General features: G+C 37.9%; 1 protein-coding gene across 1 annotated transcript in view; it reads right to left on the bottom strand.

Moving 5' to 3' along the window:
• The window catches only part of EPHA6 (EPH receptor A6), a gene marked incomplete at both ends in the record, with an annotated part of 631,617 nt that overhangs the window by 24,215 nt on the left and 587,221 nt on the right, over window positions 1–20,181 (bottom strand). The window contains 1 exon segment of the mRNA XM_080796899.1: window positions 4,986–5,135. Within this exon segment, the coding sequence (XP_080653025.1) occupies window positions 4,986–5,135 (150 nt within the window).

Genomic DNA, 20,181 nt, shown 5'->3' with positions numbered 1-20,181 from the left:
CATGATCTTGCCGATATACCAGCTGCCTCACTAGAATACAGTGATGCATGATGTTAATGTTTTGATACTGCAGTAAATAAAGTTGCTCTTGAAAAGGAATTTATACCAAAAAAGGACAAAATAGTATATCTCAGGCAACACAACTGCTTTCTTTTGGGGGACCTCCCCCCTCACTGCCTGTGGTTATGGGGAAACTGCCAATCACAGTGCTCATCTGCCTGTGAAGGCACAGGCTGGTACATAAAGGTAGCTGGGCCAATCACAGTGTCTGCTTCCCTGGCCTGGTTTTGGTTCAGGGTTGGGCAGGATCCTGACAGAGCCAACCAGACTCTTCTCTGGGATTCATATGTGAGTTTTCACAGAGGAAAAAAGTTTCATTGTGCCGAGGTTGCCAAGCTGGAATGCTGAGCCCTGGAGTGTAAAGAGTATAACAAAGAGGACCTTTGCTGTAGGAGAAAATGAGGTCAACAGATCTAGGGAACCACTAAACACCCTGCATGATCCCCGGGATTCAGCACCACTAACCTTCTTAGTCTCATGAATGAAATGCTTAAAATTTTTTTTACTCAAGTTAGTTTGGGTTGAGTTTCTGTCATTTATAATCAAAAGAATGCTGAATAATAGAGTTTGTATGCTTTTTCTGACATATATTAAAAAAAAACATAACTATGCTCCATTCACAGTGTTGTTTCTATCTTTAAAAAAAAAAGAAAAAGAAAAGAAAAAAAAAAGAAGGCATGAGGACTACCCTTGAGGAATGCACATTCTCCTTGGGGGCAGGGCTAGGACTTAGGAATATCAGAAGTTCACCTTCTCATCTACATAGTGGCCTCCTTGAGAGCAGGGACTGCATTTCTATTTCTCCATCCCCGCCCCACAGGCACACCTGGCCCAGTGACTGGCACATGTTTAATACGTAACTGCTGACTAGCTAAGCAGATGGCACCTGCTGTTATGTTTGTTAGGTCTTTTATGGTCTAATCTTGTCTACTCTTTTCTCATTTCCTTTCCCTAATGTACAATACTACTGACCTGTGGGAAACTCATTATATTATTCACTAAAACAGATTCTACAAACTCAGAATTGTTCACTGTAGTAAAATATGCTATGGTCTACAGAATAGAGGGACTATTTCATAAAAACGTTCTGAAATTTCCTAAACTCATTTAAAATCATAAAACATGTTAGCATTCTGTATTTAACTAAGCCCACAGCTTAAACTCACAAAATGTAGTAAAAATATAAAATATTCAAAAAGAACATAGTTGGATTTTTATTGTCCAAAATATTACTTTCCTTATTTAAAATGCACCTTGGCAAACAAAAGACAATACTTTGACCAAATAAATGAGAAATGCAGAACAAACAGGGAATAACTGGTATTTGGAGAGGAGCAGCTGGGAAAGTTTTGATTAAGCTATTTCTGCTTCCAAACAGAAATTCTGGTTACAGGATCCATCACAGATATGCTGACTTCCAATATGTTAAGCTAAACAGAATTTCAACTCTTTACAGCAGCAGCAAAAAATAGTCACAAGATACATAAAAGATTTCAGCTCTTACCACTTTCTTCTGGTCTTGTATTGATCTGAGGACCTCAAGAGTTTGAATCCCTTTCCCACCCAGAAACTTTTGTTCTCTTATTTTTAGATTCTTGCTTGGATACTTTTTGGTAACCACCCACAGATGATGAAAATTTCCATCTTAGTTTCTACCTGGTCCACAAAAAACAGTCAAGCTCTGGGTGGAGGGAGCACTCAGGCACAGCCCTGTGCTGTGGGCATTGGCAATCCTGAACAAATGAGAATAGCCTTAACGTCGGGAGTCTATTACTGGCTGCAACAGCTTCTTCTGGTTCCAGATATAGTCTCTGTGGCCAAATGAGGTCTAATAGACAGAATCATTCTCTAAATGGTCATCTTGGCCACAGATCATCAATAACCATGGCCAGAATGGCTGGGTAAGCTGTTGGGGAAGATCCGAGAAGGGAGGGGTCGACAACAGAGTTGGGAACCCTCTAGGCAACAATTAAGAACAATTTACATGGTAGTCTATGTTGGAAATTACACATTTGGACATTTTCCCCTCAGAGGCTGCTCTCCTAAAAAATCTGGCTTGTGCTGTGGTATCTTAAACATGTACCCGCTCTGTTCTGTGGAAGTCCTGTCTCCTTCTTGTCACCTCCGCAGAGATCCTGGAATGTCCTAAACTTCAGAAAAGAACCACCTGGATCACTCCTTTGTCGACACAAGTATGATAATTTCTCCAGAGATGTTAAAAATCATAGCTTATTATTGTTAAAAGGGATAGTAAAAATCGCCTAACCCAGTCCTTTTATTATATTTATTGGTCATGAAGCTGAGGCACTTTGAAAATTAAGTGGGCTTTTATTGTTGAATTATAGTCTACATAATGATAGCCATGGTTACTTAATTGGCAGTACAGTGTACCCTGGCTGGTAAGATGATAACTCAAGGGGCAGGAAAAATAATGGAATTTCTCTTTACATTTATTTATCTCATTCTACTATAAGAAAGATTATTTATAAATGTTTACAAAGAATAACTAATTATGACTTTATGACCACACAGAAATGACTTTGATGAATGTATATGGCACTGTACATAATGTATTCAAAATCAACCCCTTTGCATTTTTTATTCTCTTTTTATGTTCTTTTTGTTCTTTGTTCTTATGTTCTTTTTCCCCAAAGCAGGGATTATCATGTTAAGATACTACATCTTTCACTTCTGACTTTGTTTACAGTCTATCTTCCTTCTGCTGGAATGTGAGCTCCATGAAGACTAGACATCACTGGCTACATAGGGAGCTACATGGACTGTAAACCAAACCAAAAAAGAAGCAGTTATTTACTCCTCTCTTTTCCTTGCCCATGTCTTGTTCTAGAAGGTTATTAGCATGTCCTCTAAGATCACCATCAAATTGCTCGCTATATGGTTCTAGTGAAATCATGTCGCATTTGTATACCTCAGTTTCACAAGTACGTTGGACTTGGGCTGCACTAGATAATCTTTTGGTCCCTTCCAGATATAACATTTCTTCTCTGTTCTATTTCTAGTTCCTAGAACAGAGAAGGCGCCCAATAAATATTTTTAAATGAATAAATGAATATATTAGTATGGTAGTACCGGTACATAATGTGCTAACAAATATATGTCAGCTGTGAATGCTTGAGAACTTTTTATCTATAAGGGTATATTGTTTATAATGTTTGGAGCCTATGAATTGGGCATTTTTTATTTGAGTCTGCTGGGGAAACTGGTTAAGGACTAAATGGGATACTAATGAAAGATGGCACTTGAAGTGAGGGCTCTTCTGTGCCGTGGAGACTAACTCACTGGGAAAAGGATTTTTTATTCTGGAGATTTGCTTGAGTGGCCTATTTTAGTCATGAGAAAGTAGGATAAGTAGGCAAGCATTATTTTGAGCTTAGAGCAGAGCAGGAACTATGGTGACTGAATGCAGGGCTTCCATTATCTTGGATAATGGGTTTTTTAAAAAAGTTATTTCCTTTCAGGATTAAAGGGGCAAATTTCTGCTTCTGAGATTCAATTTTAAGAAGAGCTGGACTGGCGATCACAAGTTGCCCCAAACAAGGCCCAGTGGCAGAAAAGAGCAATGAGGTCCTTCAAATAAAATTCCCTGAAGAATAGTAGACTCTTGGTAAATGACCTGGATCCAAAAGTCTTAAGTTTTGGGAGGTGAGCCGAGGTCATGGGTTAGGACACAGTCTATACTTAATGGCAGATGCTCTGCGGGACCTACCCACATGGGCTCTGTGTTTTGATGATGTTCATTGGAGAGCAATGGTTGAACAGTGTGTGTGACCTCAAACTTGCTGCCATGTAGGTTTCTAGACCTGGCATTCTCCAGAGTCAACAGATCCCTATAGACTGAGTAGGACTCAGCTTCAAAAGTCACACTGTCTGGCAGGGAGAAACAAGCGCCATGGTGAGCTAACCCAGTCTTCTCCATTCCTGGTATTAAAACTGTGTTTGTTACTCAGTAAGTCCTTTAGATCCTTGGACAACTTGAGGTTGGGATGGAATAATGAATGAGGTATGAGGTATGGATGGAATGCCCAAGCAAGTGACTGGGAAAAACAGAAACAACAACAACAAAAAGAGATGTGAAAATAGATTTAGTCTGAGTATGTATAGGGGTTTTCTATGGTTAAATTGCCCTTTTTTTTTTTTTTTTTTAAACTGTGAACATCCAGAAGCACATTAGAGGTGAACTCCCATTAGCATTGAGGAAGGCAAGTGAGTGGACAAAGTCCACAAATTCTGAGATGAGAAAGTGTGAAATTAAAATCTATTTTCAGTTCTAACAGTATACTTATTGGCATTGTCAGGTACTTACATTTCCTGACTACTGTTTTTATCTCTTCGGAGGTCACAGAGATCACATATGTGTTGACTTTCCTGTTGTATAATATTATTAATCACCAAGGTAATTTTTACAGGTAAAACAGGAACAAAAGAAATTGCATAAAGGGTCACATATCTCAAAAGGATCGTATCAAATGTCATACTGATAATACATTGCCTGAAAGTACTTGCTCTTTTTCTTCTAAGTAATATTTAGTTTAAATTAATTTGTTCTTTACAGTGGTGGATTACGTTGCCCTCAGGAAGAAATGAAAGGTAAACATTATTCTTTGTTACTTGTAGGTCAAGACTGTTGCATTAGCACAGTCATGTGTGTAGGAGCAACATGTGTAGGAATCTCGAATGTAAGATGTGGATCAGGTATCACACGACAAAGCCCATAAACTGGCCCCTATGACATGCAGTACAGCTCAGAGTGAAAGGTTACTTAGTTTCTCAAACTCAGCCACAGACCCTGAACAACTCTCAGGAAGAGAAGGGCTAATCTGAGTGAGGGCAAAAGACATATTTTCTCCTCAGTGTTAACGTGTTTATACTCACGAAATGGCAGTTTAACTATTGATGGCACTTACATCTTGGTTAGACATTTCCCAGTAAGGTCTCTCTCCATAGGACATGACCTCCCACATGACAATGCCATAGCTCCACGCGTCACTTGCTGAGGAGAATTTTCTGTAGGCAATAGCTTCTGGGGCCGTCCACCTTATGGGAATTTTCCCACCCTGGAAAACAAATTGGAAATTTCTCAGCTGGCTCACAAGTGTATTAAAAAATGAAGTGGCAGTCCAATTAAATAACTTTTGTTAGAAAGATCTAAATACTGCGTGATAACATTGGCATTTTAAATAAAAATAAGAGAACAAGAATAATGTTAAATGTCAGAAATATTTTTCCCTATAATAATTATTCAGTGCTAGCAACTTTAATAGGAAATAAGTCACACTTCAGAAATACTTTATTTCATTCACTGGAGAAATTTATTTTCACTTTAGATTCACACAATTAAACTCACTATCGTGCCATTTGAAGAAAGTTCTGGATTATAGAACATTAAAACTAAATATCATTCAACATTCATTAAACATTGTATTACATGTATAAATAATAATGAGAATAACTTCTAACTTAATTGAAGATAAATGGTTAAATGCAGAACTGAGACATTCTCTGCAGTTCAATGTTTATCAGGACTTTCCCTCTTTCCTTTTTATCTATGATTATATTTACTTTAAATTAAAAAATCCTTTAACATTATACAAGAGCACCTGAGAAGGATAATTCTTCTTTGGAACACTTTAGGCCAGATTATATTCTAGTTCTTTAGTGTTCCCTTTCACATTTGAACATATTAAAGAGATGAAATAGCATGAATTTAATCTATACTGTTCAGGTATTAGCGCTCGCTATTGTGTTATACTTATTTTTTATCAACATTTATTACATTTTATCTCTCAAAACACTCTATAAATCCTTTTTTTCTGTAATGACAAGAACAAAACAATTCATCCATTTGATGTATAATCTTTGAAATTTTTGTAGCTCTGAACAGCAAGTCGAGCGGGGGGTGGGGGGGAGAGCACCGCTGTCGCCACTAGATGGCGGAAGAGAACAACGAGCTGTGCCCGGACCGCATTTTCTGGCTTCTCGTTGTTGGCTTCTGCAGGCAGCGCAGATCTTTAACTGTCAGAACGCTCCACGATGGAATTGTCTCATCAATAGCCGCACTTCCACGACCACATCATCTGATTACCCACGTCTCCCGAAGTCCGGTGTGAGGGTGAACGGGGGTGGGAGGCGATAGAGGGTGCATTCTCTGGCCCTTGAGGAAGTTGGGTCTGACACCTTTAAAAGGTGAAACTGTGAATGGAGTGAATCTAAACACTACTTTTTTTTTTTTTTTTTTAAATTTAAGTAATCTAAGCATTTACTTGAAGAGAAAAGCGATGCATCCGAAATGGGAATAATTGGGCTCACCAGGCAAATGAGTGCATTAATGGAATCCTTATCTTAAAGACTTGTAGCAAGGAACCCTGGGGATAATACTTTAAATTCAATCCCCTGATTTTACAGGTGAGTGACCGAATACAGGGTTTAGAGATTAGGAGATTCCTCTCCACATTATTAAATACATGTCTACTAATATTATTATAGGAGCATTATGGGGTATTGATATAAAGTTGTAAATACTTCATCGTGGAGGAAAAGCTGGGCCAAACGAACTTTAATGTTTTAACCCTGGGCATCTTATTATCATATATTATCGTAATATAATGGGAGGAAACTAGAAGCCTGAAGTCTGGGGTGTTCACGCTTCGTGGCAGTACCAAATTAAGGCAGGAAATTAAATTTACAAAGTCGGTGATAGTAGTTTAAGAAGGTGATGGGTAGGGGAAGGGAATTGCAAGTGGAAGATTCATTTCTAAACCCAGAGTAGAATTGCCAGGTAAAATACAGGACCCACAGTTAGACTGAATTTCAGGTAAATAACTTCAGGTAAATACTTTTTTGTTGTTGTTGTTGTCGAAGTATGTCCCATAAAGGAATATATTTTTGTGTGTAAGTACGTCCCAAATATTGCATGACTCATTTACAGTAAAAATCAAAATTCACTGTTTCTCTGCAATTCAAATTCAAGTGGGCATCCTATATTTTTATTCACTAAACCAAGCAACCCAATCACAGAACATGAAAAAATAATCCAGAAACGGAAATATTGTAAATGATCCAACACAACATTAGTGTTCTAAAAAAAAAAAACAGTGTGGTCTATACTTCATGAGGAGACAAGGACACTCTGACTTGTGTTTGTGTACCAGTCCTCTAGCAGCCTTTGTTTTATGGCCTATTTGTGGCTAAAGCACCTTGGTCCTGTGGCTCTGCATTTTGAAGCCGCTTAAGTCAGGCTCAGGTTTGTTCTAATATGGAAGCCTCACTTCCAGAGAATAAAGACCAAATTTGTAGTTGACTTCAGAACAGATGTAAGAGCAGCAATCTCCTTTGACATTTCTGACTCTGGATCTTTCTTTGTCTCTCCAGCAAACAATGCGTAGAAGTGTGAATTGCTAATCTGCTGGGACTGTTCCTTTGCTAAATCTTTGTGAGCTCTATTAAGGCAGGCTAAAAAATACAGTTAAGTGTTATTTTAGGTGCCTTCACTTATAAATGATACCTCATATAAGTGATTCACATACATTTATACTTCATATAGGTTGATATCACATGTAAATAATAACCTTTCCCCTTTCCTAAGATTTTATTTTTTTCCCTTGAGGAGAAGATATTACAGAATATTTGATTAACAGCATTTCTATCTGTTATGGACTGAATTGTGTTTCCTCAAAATTCATATTTTGAAGCCCTAAACCCCAATGTGACTGTATTTGGTGGTAGGGTCTTTTAAGAGGTAATCAAAGTTAAGTGAGGTCATAAGGGTGGGCCCTACACCAGTATGGCTACTGTCCTTCTAAGAAGATAAAGAGACACCAGAGGTGTGCAGGCATAGGGAAAAGGCCATGTGAGGACACAGCAAGAGGATGGCCATCTGCAAGCTAAGGAGAGAAATTTCAGGAGAAGACGAACCTGCCCACATTTAGATTTTGGATATCGAGCCTCCAGAACTGTGAAAAGTAAATTTTTATTGCTTGAGCCAGTCAGCCTCCGATATTTTGTTAGTGGTAGCCCTAGCAGACTGATAACACCACTCTTATAAAGAAAAAAAAAAAGAAAAAAGAAAGAAAGAAACAAAAATTTTTACCTAGGATGAGCAACACTGCAAAATGGACAGTACATCTCTACCTAAAATTCTATGCCAAGAGCCATCTTGAAATGGGAAGTGAGAGCTAGGATAAATCCTTTTTTTTTTTTTTAAGATTTTATTTATTTATTTGACAGACAGAGATCACAAGTAGTCAGAGAGGCAGGCAGGGAGAGAGGGGGAAGCAGGATCCTCGCTGAGCAGAGAGCTGGATGCGGGGCTCTATCCCAGGACCCTGAGATCATGACCTGAGCCGAAGGCGGAGGCTTTAACCCACTGAGCCACCCAGGTGCCCCTAGAATAAACCTTTAAGATGAAAAATCATCACAGAAGTGCTAAGGTAGGGATATAATTCTAATTTATAAAAATGCATGGTAACATGAACCTGACAGTATGTATGGGCTTCAGTAATTCTGAACATGTATGGAATAGAGATAAGGAAGCTTTCAAATCTCTCTCTCTCTCTTTTTTTTTCTAGTGGGAGGGTATAGACTGAGCATATAGTTGATCTCTAAGTGCAAGATAAGCCTGAAAGGAAGAGGTCCTTACAATTACGGCATGGTCTCTATCCCCTTTCCTATTTTAGAGGAAACACAGAAGCTTAGCTTTTTTCCTTTTCTTTTTTTTTAATTGAATGGACCAACAAACATGTGGCTTAATCTCAGCTACTTATTTTTGCCCATGATCTTGAATCATAGACAGAGGTAATGCACTAAATTACTTTTTTCTCAAAGCATTAACCACCAGATGTTTGTTTCAGGTTTCAGAAATGAACAAATAGTACTTTAGATTTGAAATCACAATCACTGGAACATTACATGTTGCTTTACCATATGTTTATGAAGGGGAAAAAAAAGTTACCAATGATGCTAATCAAAATGACTGAATGTAACTCTAAAGTTTTCTCCAGTTCCTGGCACTTCCCTTATGCCAAGAGCTTAATCACTTAGGGAACAAAGGAGAAACAGGAAGTAAGCAAACTGGGTCTGGATCTGGATGGCTACTGAAAAGATTGTTAGCAACCCCTTTTTCCTGTTTTTTAAGTCCTATGCAGAGCTTGCTGTCTAAAGTGGGGTCATAGCAGAAAAAGTGCTGAAGAAACAACTAGGAACCTTGTATTATACCTGTAGACCCTCTGTCTGGTATTATGGTTGTATTTAACATCTGAGGTTTAGAACCTGATCCTCTAATCTTCTGTGGAGGAGACAATCAATTGAAATATAGTAAGGTTACAAAGGCTTAATTCTGAAACCAAATAGAAACCTTCCACTAAGAAACAAGAACACTTAAATCTCTCTCCATTTCTCATGCACTGGGTTTGATGGTTATCTTAAAGGCAAATGGTTTGAAAAGACAGCAATCTGCCTGCAGACTTTCTTTTTCTTTTTCCCTTGATCTGCCTCTGTGGTACTCGAACTTCAAGGAATATAAGAATTACACTACAGAAAACATATATACTATGCTTAAAGATTAATTTAAGAAATTTCTAATGGCAATGTTAACTAAATATTTTTCTTTATGAGATGAAAGTCTTCTACAATCTATTGTGTGACTGGGCAAATCTTAACTCTGAGTTATATTTCAGATCTAGGAAATGAGGGGATTTGAATTTATGATCATAAAATAATAAACTCTAGTGAGTTTTAATATGTGCCTACAGTTTCTTGGCTCCCATTAAACTGAGTAGATAGGCCATCTGAGTTTGTACCTAGTCCATGTAGACAGATAGCCTGATGACAGACAGTAGTGGAGATAAACACACTCTTGTTTCACATCCTAGACCAGTAATTAACGGTCACAGGGATCATCCTGAGTAGTAAGGAAGGGTAAAAAATAACTTAATCACTTTTGGTTTAAAAAGGCAAGAGTATGAAAATACATATTAGAAAGGCACAAAACCAGGACATTGACTTTTCCCCCTTTTTGCTTTTTACTCTTGATGGGTTAAAATACACTTAATGAGCAACCACTGGTTATTTGGAAAACTCATTATACGGACACTTACTGAGGTCAGATGAAAGGCATGAGTTTGTTTACTGAAAGGTCATTTTACATGAAAAGTTCTTGTCAGTGGGATTATCTGTGGCAGTGGTGTTCTGGTTTGGGAAGCTATGGTGGAGGAATTAGCATTCTGAAGACTTCCACCTTAATTCAGTATGGTGTCCTAGGAAGTCAGAGCAAATCACTCTCTCACATGCTATTTTTACAGACAACCCAACCCTCACAGGGGGGTTATTCTTTCTCTTGAGAATTACTGATCTTGAGAGGTTAAGTCCATCTCTGAGCATCTCTTTCTAGTTTGTATTCCCAAATCAACAAATCATAATATTATTGTGTACAACTACATTATATTGTGTAAGCCTTTTTAAAAATACATCCCCATTCTCTCTCTGAGGAATGTGTACTTCCCTCCTTCGCTGAAGTTTACTGATCTAGGACAACTTTGGTACTGTGTGAAGTTTTATCCTTTTCTGAAATATGAGGATAATATCTGTCCTTTGAAGAAAGATGGAGGACTATGATGGAACTAATTCATCTGTAGTCACAAAGGATAAATCTTCTTATAGATTTCTAGATAACATTAAGTGGATTAAATGAGATAGTATACATGAAGTCCCTCTTAGCTGCCAACATATGGTAGGCACTCTGGAAATGTTACTTGTCTCTTTAATTCATGCACTTAAAATGTCTCTTTTTTTCGGACCTGCTTGGCAACTCCAGCCCATGTCAGCATACCAGTTCTCTAATCTGGAGTCACTAGCCTACCCCTTAGAGTGCCAGGCTCAAGGTGGTCTCCTTACACAAGAGCTTTTAGGAGCCAGAGGCAACAAATCAATCATTGGTAGACAAGCTCTGACTCAGTTCTTATAATTTAGACTTGTCTTGTCCAGTTTGAGGAAATCTATTTTGGTTCAGTGCGTTCTGTTCTATGCCTAGCTTCCTGCCAGTGCACCACCAGCGCCCTTCTGAGACTGAAGACATATCTTATTCATCTCATTCTTTCATGGGTATAATTCTGTCATCAAAGAACATTATCTATAGCTAAATGTTGGCAGCCAGATTTCTGCCTACAGCTGGATCTGCCTGATAATGATTCTCAAAGGATTTCTTGCCTTTTCCCGAGTGTTTCTCTTTGTGGGGTTTGATACAGGGGGTAAATTACAAACCTTCTCTCCTCATGAGTGCACCCAGAGAAACACAAACACACACAATGCTGCATCAGGAACATGTGGATTATAAATGCCAGGTTGAGACACTCGTGCTGTAAGCAGAAGACCCTTCTTGCATAGTATTTTAAAGATATAAGTCATTGGTTCTTAATAACCAATTTTTATAGGAAGATAAGTGCTGTAAACATTTATGGTAAATAGCCTTGTTTTAGGCCACAAATATGAAACAGGCATTTTAATACCTTTATCTAAGACAAAGACTTCCTAACAGTTGTTTCTTGTTCCGGGCTTTCATTCCCTGTGCCAAGGACCTTTGTGTGGGTGTTCACTGAGTTCTCACGGTCTTGGATTTTACTGAATCCAGAGCTAACCAACTGTTTAGCTTTGAGCTAAAATGGACATGCAGTTAGATTTTTCCTGGCTAAGTTTTTTTTTTTTCTTCCCCCTAGAGTCTCTACATGCCTTTAAACAGAGCTCCACCACTCCACCATCTCACTGAATCTTCTTCAGACACACTCGCCCTATTTCCATTATCTTCCTGGCCACTGTAGGCAGTGCTGTCACCTCCCCAACTCGAACTTCAATGCAACCTCCTTTTCTGATTATGAAATGAACAATGATCTACTTTTGAAATTTATTTAGACCATGTTTTTCATAAAGAATAAGACCAGATGAGAAATGATTTCAAATAAACATGAATAGCTATGTCGCCAGCTTTGTTTTCTACACTCTAAAAACATTCCTAACTAGAAAGGAAAGACTTTCTCATTCTCCTCTCCTCACATTATCTACCTGGAACTATACTACATTTTTATTCATTGTCTAAATGCATAAACAGCTCAGTGAATGCTAATTTTTTTTGTTCCCGTAATAAAACAGTGCTTATCGTGCTATTCAAAGCCTCAAGAATTAGAATCCTTTTCACCTGCTTCCTCCTAAATTGCTCCTGAAAATAATTCATTGCCACCTATTTCTCAGCACTCTCTTTCGGTGAGAACATAGGTGCTACATCATTAAGTGAATAACACTGTTCTGGGGGACATCTGTTAAATTAGATTTTCTATGCCATCCTATAAGGCAGATAAAGTAGGACAAAATGTTACTGTAATGTGCTAGAATTAAACATATACATTATTATGAGGATTGCCATTGTGTCTGAGTGTAGATAACTTAAATACCACTGACACTAGAGGTAATTTTTTTCAAAACAACCTATCATTCATTATGGCTTTGTGAATATACTGTATGGTAAGGTCTGAAGGGGATAGTGGATATTAATAGAGTGAAAAATCCTATTCCTCCCTTCCTGGACAGTAGCACTCTACCCTTCATCTTTTCTCTCCTGTCTGCCTCTCTTATTTTTTCTTTTTAATCCAGCTATACAGAAGACTAGCTACCACTCTGTTCTCTCTGCAGTGTATTTTAACAAAGTTTTCTTAAGCTTCTCATCTATACTACTTATGGCAAAGACATATGGATATTAATGCAGAAGTAATAGTTCTAAAAAATGTACCACATAAATCATAAAGGAGAGTAAAAGCTTATTTGGGCCGTTAATACTGAAATATTTAATACATTAAATGTTAATGTAATATGTAAAATAATACAGTTCTTCATGTAGATAACACCAATGTCTATAAAGCATTTTTATCTGAATGGTCTCAAATTGATGTATACCACTAAAGGGCCAATACTTTGCTTTCTTACCAAGTTGCCCTATAAGAATAATACTAATAATAGGCAGTGATTAATACTTATGCCATTGGGGCTCCTGGGTGGCTTAGTCATTAAGCCTCTGCCTTTGGCTCAGGTCATGATCCCAGGGTCCTAGGATCCAGCTCCCACACTGGCCTCCTTGCTCCACAGGAAGCCTGTTCTCCCTCTCCTACTCCCCTCTACTTGTGTTCCCTCTCTCGCTGTGTCCCTCTCTGTCAAAAAAAATAAGTAAAATTAAAAGAAAAAACCAAAACCTTATGCTATCTATCTACTTCCATAATCTGACGCTATGCATTTGGGGAAAAATTCAGATCCCAAATTTTAGAAGAAGGGACTACATAAAATACCTATTTTTATACTAGCATTACTTATGACCTTGTTTGAAAACAAATATTCAAAAAGGATGGAGAAAGTGTAGAAGGCCCTAGGGCATACACAGTGGTGATTTTCATAAACCCAGGGGTGTTTACTTTAGAAGGAGAATGTACAATATAGGGAGAGAAAGTGACTTTGGAGCCAAATGTGTGTCTTCTAATCCCTCTTTTTCCCCCACTAATTTGTTGTGTGATCTTGGACAAGTTACAGAGTCTCTGTAGATTGAGGGTGTTGGACTATGTGATCTTGTAGCTCCTGTGAAGTTTTAATATTCTATGATTTGCTAATATGTGAATACCTTAGTGAGTTAAAACAGAAAGGACAACCTTCACTTCTGTCTAAGGAAACATAGACAAAAAGGGTTAGTTCTGTGCTCAGTGGCTTCCTGCATCATCATTATGCCCACAAGCAGTTCATCCATTAAATCCGACTCTTGTGACAGGCCCACACTTTGACTGAACGGATCTGAGAAACAGGTCTTCTCTTGCTGCTGTCTCATCAAGTGTTGTGATACATCAGTTCAGAGCAGCCCTGTGACCTCAAATTACCCATTGTCAAAAAGGTTAGCTCTGAGCATAAGCCAAAGAGGGGAGACGAGGTGACATAATGACATCTTTAGAAGCAGTCTATTTGGGACCAGCCACTTAACAGAGGAGAGGGCACAATCTTCTGAATGACTGAGGAAGCATTACTCCATGGAAAGGATGGGGCTGAGGGGCTCACATCCAAAGGTGGTAAGAACTTGAGAAAAGGAAGTGCCTGGACCTGGAAATACCAAAAAATGTTTATACAGATAAATCTATTTAGAAACTAGACTTTGGCTGAAAGAATTATTAAAATGCTATTATTTTGAGTAAGTTTTAAATTTGTGATGAACTGATTACAATATGGAGGACAGTTGTCTTATGTCCTTAGCATCTTAGTTGATGAAATTTACACAGTCAAACCTTCATCCGTTCTGTTATTCCAACATGGAATGATTCCATTATTCCAACGTGGAATGCTGTCTTGTTAGTGTTTTCTTTAGCTTCTATTTTGTCCATCACTAAAGTGATTGTTCCTCTTATGCCTGCCTGTAACACCCACTGTCTGCCTCGCTCATTTGGTACTTAACATCAGGTACCTTCTGTGTACTATGATCTGGATTTTTAAATTGTACTGTCTTCCCAGAAAGGTTATAAAAATCTTGGAGGGTCTTTTATTCTTCTTTGTAATCTACTTTATGGTAGTTAGCATGGTGCTATGATTATGATAGAATTTAATGATTATTTGCTGAGGGGACAACCGGATGAGATAAATTAGGGAAATGATGTGAAATGAAAAGCACAGTCTCAGAACCATACTGTATAAGTGGAATTCAAATTTCACTTTTTAGCTCCTCCTTAGTCATTATTATGAACTTGGTTAATGGTAAGGAAAAGATGAAAGGGCGATTTCCCAATCTGAATTTTCAGTTTATAAAGGGCCTCACCCAGAGAGGATTGAAGGTCACTGGTGGCTTTCATTTACACATTCATTCATTTTCTTATTCTTTTTTTGGTCAAAAAAAATTTTTTTAACAAATCTCACATGCCAGGTTTTTGAGTCACAGAGACATCCTCCTTGTCCTCAGGGAGATCATGTTACAGTAGGAGAGACTTCGATGTAAACAAATAATGGCAGCACAAAGGGTCAGGGCTCTAACAGAAGTCTGTACTAGATTCATTTGACAGCGGAAAAAAAAAAAAAGAGGATCAGCTGCTGGGACGACTATGGGAAGAAGCAGAAAGGTGACATAACAGAGGTAAGTTTTAGGTAGAATTTAAAAGAAGATAGGAGTTTGACTAGTAAGACAAAGAGGCCAGGGCATCTCTTCAGAAGGAACCGAGTTGAAAGCCATAGGATTTTATGATTTCGGATGCATCCCTATTTCTGTATGCAAAATTATACACACTTTGATTTGATTGATTTTTGTTTTTTTTTTGTTTTTTTTTTAAAGATTTTATTTATTATTTATTGGTTAGAGAGAGAGAGAGAGAGCGAGCACACCCAGGCAGACAGAGTGGCAGGCAGAAACAGAGGGAGAAGCAGGCTCCCCACCAAGCAGGGAGCCGGATGTGGGACTCGATCCCAGGACGCTGGAATCATGACCTGAGCCGAAGGCAGCCACTTAACCAACTGAGCCACCCAGGCGTCCCTGATTGATTTTTGTTTTGTTTTCACTTTAATTTTGTTGTGGCTCAAAGATCTGAATCACATGGTAAAAAGTGCAAAGAAGTTCTTTTAATTTTGTAAGTATAAGGGGATGACGGGGATCCTAAACCTCTATTTTGACCTATATATTGAATGCCTAATAAAAAAAATTAAATTACTTTTATTTTTTGCAGAATCACCTGCAATAAGTGTGTGGAATCATGCATCGTACCAAGCAGATTGAAAGGTCTACTGTTTTATAGTGGATTTTCCCAGTGAATACATTTTGGAGAAGCAATGCTTATAAAGTAAGCTTCCAGCTTATTTTGCTCAGGCTTCAGTATATCACTTGGGTTTTGAAGCCTTATTCATCGTGGACAGCAGATGGCTCTGGAGGACATATCTGGAATGCTGAATGACAGAATCTGGAGGTACTTGGCTGCAAGTAGAATGAAAAAAGGCATGATCTCTATCATCTTCAACTATCACAAGCCAATGGCAAAGTTTTAAATAACAGAGGGCCTATCTAGTTGTGGAGTGGGGCCTTTTAAGAGATTAATCTGCATTTCTATGAGTCCCATTTTTACCTTGAATGTCTCCCGCCCTTTCTTACTTGCTCTGTGCATTCTTCTCAATCTGTTCTCTTCCCTTTGTTCTCTACCGTCCTGTTTTCTTTTACTCTGTTCTTGCTAGTAAGTGTTTACTGTATGTGCAGAAGACAAGTTCCCCGAGGCAGGGATTTTATGTGCTTGGTTCTTTGCTGTTTCTCAGTGCTTAGAAATGAGTCTGAGCATTATAGATACTCCATTAATATTAACTGTAGGAATGTTGGTGATGTAGCATAAGAGCATGATAGTACTTATCATCTAATGGAAGATAATGACACATAATAAATGATGCTGTGAAATGTGATAGGTGCCAAGGTAGGGGAGAGTCAGGGAAGGCTCCCAAGAGAAAATGATGTCTAGTCTTGGACCTTATGGAAGACAGGAGTTAAACAAATAAGAGGTGTGAGAAAGGAGGAGATCAGGGTTGGGGGTAGGGAAGACTGATCTAGGTAAGAGAGAACAGGTATGAAAGAGAGAACACAACAGATTTAGAAGTATTGACAGAAGTTGTAACTGACTAGAATGGGAGACAGGGGAATGGGGAGAGACAGAGGCTAGAGAAGCAAGCAGGGCATGGGATCATGAAGGGCTTCCTAATGCACTTAAAGAATTTGGACCTTTTCTCATGGCAATGGAAAACCACTGAAAGGTTTCAAGCAATGGGGTGATAAAACCAGGGGTTTTGCTATTGTTTTAGATCACCTTGGCTGCATTGTGGATTGCTGTTGGGGGCAAATAGAGGGAAGAAAAAAAGCAGCAAAATCTTGCCACATCTAGGGAGTTAGTAATATTATTTAATAACTCTGTAATAGTCACATATGGTACCACATTTTTATACATTAAAAGCATTTATTTCAATTCCTCTGATTAGATATTTGCCATATTCCAGAGAAGAATGGGACGACATTTACTCTGCTTAACATATCTAAAATGGAAAGTTCAAATCAATCCTGTAAACAAAGTTAAAGGAGGAATATTCAAAAACTAATTTTGGAAATTCTCTTCTCAAGGACTATCATCCACTATGGAAGCATCATTTACATATACTTTACATTTATGTATTAGAACAAATCCTCTAAGGATGGACTAATTAGACTATAAAGATTTCTTATATTTAAAATTAATAATGCCACATTTAAAAAACAATTTATCTTCTCCATTTAATCCATAATAATTTTGTGATTTGTTCCATATTAAATTTATAGCTTGAGTAGTTTACCTGAAGGGGAAGAAGGACAGTGTTCAACTCCCCCCTCCCCCTTTCTTGCTTTCTCATATCTATGTGTAGTGGGTAGACGAAAGAAAATTCACTCAGAAAGGTTGTTTTTCACTGTTGTCACTTATGAAATTCTATAGGATCAATTTTTAGTTGTTTTTCCCCCCTCTGAAAACAGATTTGCTCAGGGAAAAGGACTTCATATGGGCTCAATGTTATACTCCAGAGAATTCAACCCAAGGTCAAGTTGTTGAAGCAATTCAAGGCAACAAAAACAACCGTTCTGCTTGCCATAGCTTCCTCCATTTTTTAAGCACACAAGAAGATAATTAATTTAATTGTGTTTTGGACAGGGTGCTTTTCATCTATACCTTGAGTGTGGTATTTACATTTTATTTTGTTTTTTAGTTTTTTAGTTCACTGGTGATTTTAAAGCCAGCGTTGGCTGGAAAGCTTTATGTGATGTGCAAGTTGCTGCGTGTTCAGTTCTGCTTGTCATATTATTGCTCTAAGTAAAACGTCTTTCACAGCATTAAACTTGTAGTCGTATCTTTCTGGTAAACAAAACTGAACTTAAAGCAGAGCTCAGAGAATTCAGGGAGAAAAAAAATATCTGCTTATAGAAAAATACCTGAGATCTTAAACCCCATAATACTACTTAACAAATACCATTCTAATTTGCAGGAAAGCTCCTTTCATTCTGCTCCTGTTTTTCACTTGAAGCATGAGTTTGGTCCTCTCCAATTAGTCATGGGTAGACATTGGCTAGCAGTCCACAACCAGAACCACTGGGCCCAGTTTTACATTATTGACAGGCTCTTCCCAAATGGCTTTTTTCTGGAATCTGGAGGAAGTTTCATATCAGCATGGTAGTGCATTAGTGTGGCTGTCAGCAATGCTTCCCCAGGGCTCACTGCTTTCTGCCTGACTTCAGCCAGGGCTGTCAATCTTCCACTTTCATGAACCCTAATATGATCACACCCTCCCTCTCCTGGAGAGCTTATCAAGGAAAGATCAACTTTCCTAATTTAAGGAAGAAGAGACATTGAGTAAGGTAGGTGCTCATGTTGTTGATGATAAAATTGCGATAATAGCCTAACTGCATTTAGCCTGGATTTCTGTATTTAGGATTTTTGTTTGTTTGAAGAGAAAATCCTAGACACTTCTGTTAAATGATGAAGTTCACGATGGAACCTGTAAAATAATGTAATTCAATCAACCCATGGGAGTTGAAGCCAGAATGACTTGCATGCTGCCTCCTAAAAGTATCACCAGTGGGATGAAAATGATAAGGAAAATAGTGACTAACTTGAGGTATCCATCCTAGGTTGGAAAAAGGCTGAAAAACCCCTGATCATTATTAGGCCTATAATAAGAATTATATTGCATTTATAATAAATGCAAAAAGCCTACTTCCAAAAGTTTCTCTCTTTCCTTACACTTATAAATCAGGTTTCTTATGGTTTAAATTTTTGCCGAAACATGCTGCAAGTTGGAAGCATCATATTTCTAAGAAAATTCAAAACTCCACACTTTTATCCCTTTCCTAAATGCTCATCTATTTTGACCCGATGCTTAGTTTCCAAAAGTATTACGAAATTTTAACATTGCATCCATCTTCTTTCTAAAACTTTTTCATGTTGTCCAATGGGAACTTCTAGTAACTAATAAAAAAATCCTCATTAGTATTTTGCTTGTACCAAATCACTTCAGCAGTAAAGGAGAAAAAGTTCTTCCTCTATTCTAATGCATTGATCTTCACAAAGGTTGAAAGATAATAAAATATCTGATAAAAATGCATAGCTTTGACCCTTAAAAATCTGTGTAAGTGAAAGGGGAGTGAATATTTCTGAATGCTAAAATCTGTACTACAATCATATTTTCTTGGCAGCCTGATTTAAAGAGCTCTATGTGACAGTCAAGTTATACTAGCCTTGACAGTACAACTGGGTGAAAAAGATTCAGATCTGTTTTTATATTTAATTGGAGTGTCAGGGTCAGGCTGTCAGAGCAGGATACTTTTGCCAGTTGTCAGAGGGCTACCTTTGAGAGAACTAAATTAGAAATGCAGATACCTGACATTATTTTCAACTTGGCACCCAATTTATAAATTTGGGGAAATAGCTAGGTACCTCTGTACAGTATTTCTATCACCAGTGGTTTAAGGAATTGATTGCATTAGCTGGATGGGGGATGGAAAGGAGGAAGGGAGGAATACAGGTGAATCCAAAAGCCAGATAAGTATGAATTATACTGCACAACAGTCTAGAAAGTAGGTAACCATTATTGGATAAATTCAAATAGTAATATTAAATGATAATGAAAATTACACATATGTATACATATATGTACATGTACAGATATATTCCATGATCATGAGAAACATGTTCAGGTAGAGATATGTTAAAGCAGACTATTGAAATCAACAAATTGCAGAATGTTTGTATATGTTGCTAGTCTGAAATATGTATTAAATATCAAATATAAGTGCTTAGTAAATGTTTGCTGAAAGAATTTGGTTAACTGTTAGTGTACTCTAATTCAGGAAACTGGCCTGGGCATTTAATCTGACTCCCTGCCCTCCACAGTCCTCTCATCTCCCTAAGAAGGAATACCCAGCCATCACTGGTGTACTAAGCTCTTTCTTAGGCCCAGGGGCTGCTGTTACCCCTAGATGGGAAGCCCCTAACACTGTAAGACACAAAATTGAATGAGCTTTGTTGGTATCCTTGTCCATTAGCTCCTGCTTGGTTATTT

This window comes from Martes martes, assembly GCF_963455335.1.
Source record: "Martes martes genome assembly, chromosome: 1".
NCBI classification, from domain to species: domain Eukaryota; kingdom Metazoa; phylum Chordata; class Mammalia; order Carnivora; family Mustelidae; genus Martes; species Martes martes.
The sequence above is the reverse complement of the archived record's forward strand: the minus strand, read 5'-3'. Positions and strand labels throughout refer to the sequence as shown.